This window comes from Crocodylus porosus, unplaced genomic scaffold, assembly GCF_001723895.1.
Source record: "Crocodylus porosus isolate Cpor-Errol unplaced genomic scaffold, CroPor_comp1, whole genome shotgun sequence".
NCBI lineage: Eukaryota > Metazoa > Chordata > Crocodylia > Crocodylidae > Crocodylus > Crocodylus porosus.
In genome coordinates this window covers 76,836,167-76,840,633 of record NW_017728886.1, presented here as the reverse complement: position 1 = coordinate 76,840,633, position 4,467 = coordinate 76,836,167, and the positions used below count along the sequence as shown (strand labels likewise).

The 4,467-nt window shown below is 44.8% G+C and overlaps 1 protein-coding gene across 2 annotated transcripts in view; it reads right to left on the bottom strand.

Moving 5' to 3' along the window:
* Window positions 1–4,467, bottom strand: part of DNAJC13 (DnaJ heat shock protein family (Hsp40) member C13) — an 88,494-nt gene that overhangs the window by 39,978 nt on the left and 44,049 nt on the right. For both annotated transcript variants that reach the window (XM_019536847.1, XM_019536853.1), the window contains one exon: window positions 3,798–3,951. In XM_019536847.1, the coding sequence (XP_019392392.1) occupies window positions 3,798–3,951 (154 nt within the window). The remainder of the gene's footprint in view (window positions 1–3,797; window positions 3,952–4,467) is intronic.

Sequence of the window (4,467 nt, the reverse complement as noted above, 5' to 3'; positions counted from 1 at the left end):
GTATCTAGCTGGGGTAATGTAGGCCCAGCACTCTTTCCTGCTTATGCAGGGGGTCGGACTCGATGATCCATTGAGGTCCCTTCCGACCCTAGCATCTATGAATCTATGAATCTATGAACCCGGATTAGGGACAACAAGAAGTCCTTTTTTAAATACACAGAGGGTAAAAAGAAGGTACTGGGTAACATAGGGCCTCTGCAGGATATGCTGGGACATCTGGTGGTCACACCATACAAAGCTAACCTCTTTAACAATTCTTTTGCCTCCATCTTTGAGCAGGGACTGGGGCATCCCCCCCCCCGGGGATCCCCAACAGACCCAGGGGAGGCACAGCCAGGCCCAGGGTCAGTGAGGACCTAGTCAGAACTTTTGGTGGGTCCAAACATGTTTGAGGTCAGCAGGTCCTGACGATCTCCACCCTAGAGTGCTGAGAGAATTAGTAGAGGTCACTGGGGGACCCCTGGCACAGCTTTACAAGCATTCATGGTACTCTGGCGAGGTGCCAGAAGACTGGGGGGGGGGGAAGGGCCAATGTGGTCCCCATTTTCAAGAAAGAGAAGAACCACCACCCAGGAAACTACAGGCCCGTTAATCTTACTTTGGTCCTAGGGAAGCTCTTTGAGAGAGAGAGAATTATCCAGGAGCACATCTGTGGGGGAGATCATGCTTAGGGACAACCAACATGGGTTCATTTGAGACAGGTCCCGTCAGACCAACCTGGTTGCCTTCTATGACCAGGTCACAAAATCCTTGGACACAGGCGTCACAGTGGACGTAGTCTTTCTGGACTTTCAGAAGGCCTTCGACACTCTCTCACTCCAGCTTCATTAAAAAAAAATTAGGCAACTGTGGTGTTAACACCTACAGTCTGATGGCTAGCTGGAGGGCCGCACCCAGGAAGTGGTAGTGTATGGGTCTTATTCAACCTGGAGGGATGTTGGTAGTGGGGTCCCCCAGGGCTCGATCCTTGGGCCTGCACTGTTCAATATCTTCATCAGTGACTTGGATGAGGAGGTGAAGAGCACCTTGTGGGTGGATGAGAACAGGATGGGATTCAATACTGACAAGTACAAGGTACTGCACCTAGGGAGGAAGAACCAACAGCATTCCTACAGGCTGGGGAACTCCCTTCAAGTCAGCACAGAGGCAGAAAAGGATCTGGGAGTCATTACTGATTCCAAGATGAACATGGGCTGCCAATGTGGGGGACGTGGTCAGGAAGGCTAACCGTACGTTGTCATGCATCCACAGATGCATCTCAAGCAGATCCAAGGAGGTGATCCTCCCCCTCTATGCAACACCAGTCAGGCCGCAGTTGGAGTACTGTGTCCAGTTCTGGGCGCCGCACTTCAGGAGGGATGTGGACAGCATTGAGAGGGTCCAGAGAAGGGCCACTCGCATGATCAGGGAAGCCCTACGTGTTTAGCCACCACAAGAGAAGGCTGAGAGGGGATCTGGTGGTGATCTACGAACTGGCCAAGGGGGACCAGCAGGCTATGGGGGAGTCTGTTCCCCGCCCCCCGAGCACTACCAGAAGTAACAAGGAATAATGGCCATTAAGTCGACAGAGTAGATTCAGGCTAGACATCCGGAGGCACTGCTTCACAGTCAGGGCAGCTAGGATCTGGAACCAACTACCAAGGGAAGTGGTGCTCGCTTCTACCCTGGGGGTCTTCAAAAAAGGAAGATTAAAAAAAAAAAAAAATCACCTAGCTGGGGTTCTTTGACCCCAGCATTCTTTCCTGCCCATGGCAGGGGTGTCAGACTTGATCTGCTCAGGTTCCTTCCAACCCTACTTACTGTGAAACTATGTACTCTCAAAAAGGAGGGCAGCCAAAGTCTTCAAAACCACCTCAGTCAGTTCCTTCAGTACCCTAGGGTGCATCCCACACAGCCCTGCCAACTTAAAATCCTCTAACTTCTCTAAATTTCTAACCTGTTCTTTTACTACTACAGATTGTTTGACTCCCTCCCTATTTTTGCTGCCCACTGCACTCATGTATCAGCTGGCCTAACTTATGGAGACAAAAGATAAAAAAAGAAAGGCAGTCTAGTTATGCATCATCCATAACTAGACTGCCTTCCATATTCAGTAAGGGGCCTAGTTTCTCTGGTCTTCCTCTTGACACTGATAGCATCTTATTTTAAAATTTCCTTATGGCCCTTGCCAGCTGAATCTCAAAATTGTGCCTTTACAATATGGAAGTAATCCAATGCCACTCATTTCTGGTTACAATGCCATTGCATTTTTTACATGCAGGTTACACAAAGTAGATTAAAAAAAAAAGGGTCAGGGGTCATGCTGGACAACGTCTAACTGCAGTATCGTATTTCTACATGCCAAGATGTGGATGTGCCAAAACAACTATGCTTGATTCAGTATGTACCGAGATGCTTATAAAAATCAGATCCCTTTACCTTATTTAGAAGCCAGATATTCTGTACATGTACAAGCATTGCTTGCATATTAAAGTACTCTATCAATAAACTTGATTCTTAGTCTCATTTTAGAAGCATATTTTGAAATGTAAAGTTCCACAATAGCCATTTTGATACATTCCTCAAAGTACTCTCAATGAAGCCTTTCTTTTTGGAAAGATGACGACAGACTTGGGTTTCCTGCATATTTGTAGTGTGACCAAGGGGAAAAAAAAACCCACCCATAACAAGCCAGAATGCAAGGCATATGAACAGTTGTAGATTACACACTTTCTGCTTGCCCATATCCTGTTTAAACAGACTGTTAGACTGCCTCTGCCTTTAGTGCAGCAGTTTCCCCGATGAGATTCTCCGCAGAGATAAAGGTTTCTACTACCTTCCAACCTTTGGTATGACTTTATTCTGCTCCCTACTTCTGCCTAGCTAGTCTGGTATAAAGAGAGGGCAATGTTGTAAGATATTGGCAGTTCAAGTTCAAGTTCAAACACTGAAGCATAAGTGTTAAGCATTAAAGGCAAATCAACTTGCCCTGCTGCCACACAGCTAAGAGTATTTGGAGTCCAGAGCTAAAAGCATAAAAGAGAAGTCTCCAAGGATTACTCATGTCCATGCCAAATCATTTAAAAAAAAAAAAAAAAAAAAAAAAAATTTTTAAACCAGAAGACTAGAGAAGTTTTTACTTTTTAGTACCAAGGTAGTCATAGCCTGAAGGCTTTTCCTTGATCTGATTCAGGGTTTCCAACTTTGGTTATCACTTAAGATTTCAAAAGTTATGGTCTTATTCACACGATAGAGCTCTGGACAGAAAATTTTGCTCCTGAGTTAACGTGTCAAAGCATCCTAGACATATTCAAATGTCCCAAGCCAGGGGAAGGCAAAACATGGCCTGCAGGCTGGATGTGGTCCACTAGGCCAGTCTATACAGCCTGTGGGGCCTCTACAAAAATTTAGAGAATTATCTGCCCCTGGCTGCCTGTCATGCAGCTCTCAATGGCTTGCCAAAACTCAGTAAGCAGCCCTCTGCCCGAAATAAATTGCCTGCCCCTGTTCTAAGCAAAGGACTTGTCAAATATTTTGTTTTAGCAAGTTTATTATGAAAATCCCAAGATTTATTGGAACTTTATTTCATCTGTACAAGGCCCATTTGGTCAGAATGTTTAGTGACTTGCTTTACTTGCAAGTATGTAGCTTATTCATAAAAGGTTTGTAAGAGTTATACAAATTGCCAACTTGAGATGACAATGGAGGTTCAAGGTGCATACAGTAAATCTAGAGAAACAGTTTGCACAAATACTAGAACTGAGCAACAGTTCTAATATTGGAAAAAAAAAAAATCTAGGCAAAGTAAAATGGTCTACCTCAAATTCCTGATGGTTCCATGAGATTACATTAGCGCTGCCAAGTTCTCTGTCAATATTAAATGCTCTCATTTCAGATTCAAGTGTATCTCTTAGTTCTTCCCGTGTTTTGAAATTCCAAATCAAGTTAGACTTAGCATGATCTTGAAGAAATCTAGAGAAAAAAAAAATCAATATATATAAAGCAAAGTGATAAAGCTTAGAGGCTGTGTCCACAAGAGCAAAAAGACATTTGGTTTCCCTCGGGATAAGCAGCAGCAGCAAACCCTGTACCACTGCTACTTGTCCCCAAGGAATGCCCATGCCACACACCCTCTGGCATACAGTAGGTTATCCTGGATGGGGTAGAGAAGGCTGGAACCAGAAGCCTTACCTAGGGTTCTGGGGGTCTTGGGGAGCTCCATCCATGGTGCTCCTACAGCTGCGAGCCTAGCAGGCAGCTGGAGCATGGCTCCAGGCAAGCTATGGTTTTGCAAAGTGCATGCTGTGCTATATGCACTATTAATCTACACTTACATTTACTAAACTTTTTTACAAACTTGTACAATAAGAGAAGAAGATGTGACAAGCCAGCTTAATGCTCCAGTGGAGTTTTGTGGGGTACCACTTTTTTTTTTTTGGACATGGTTTTTTGACCCTGGGATCTCCAGGGGACAAAAAACCAAACCAA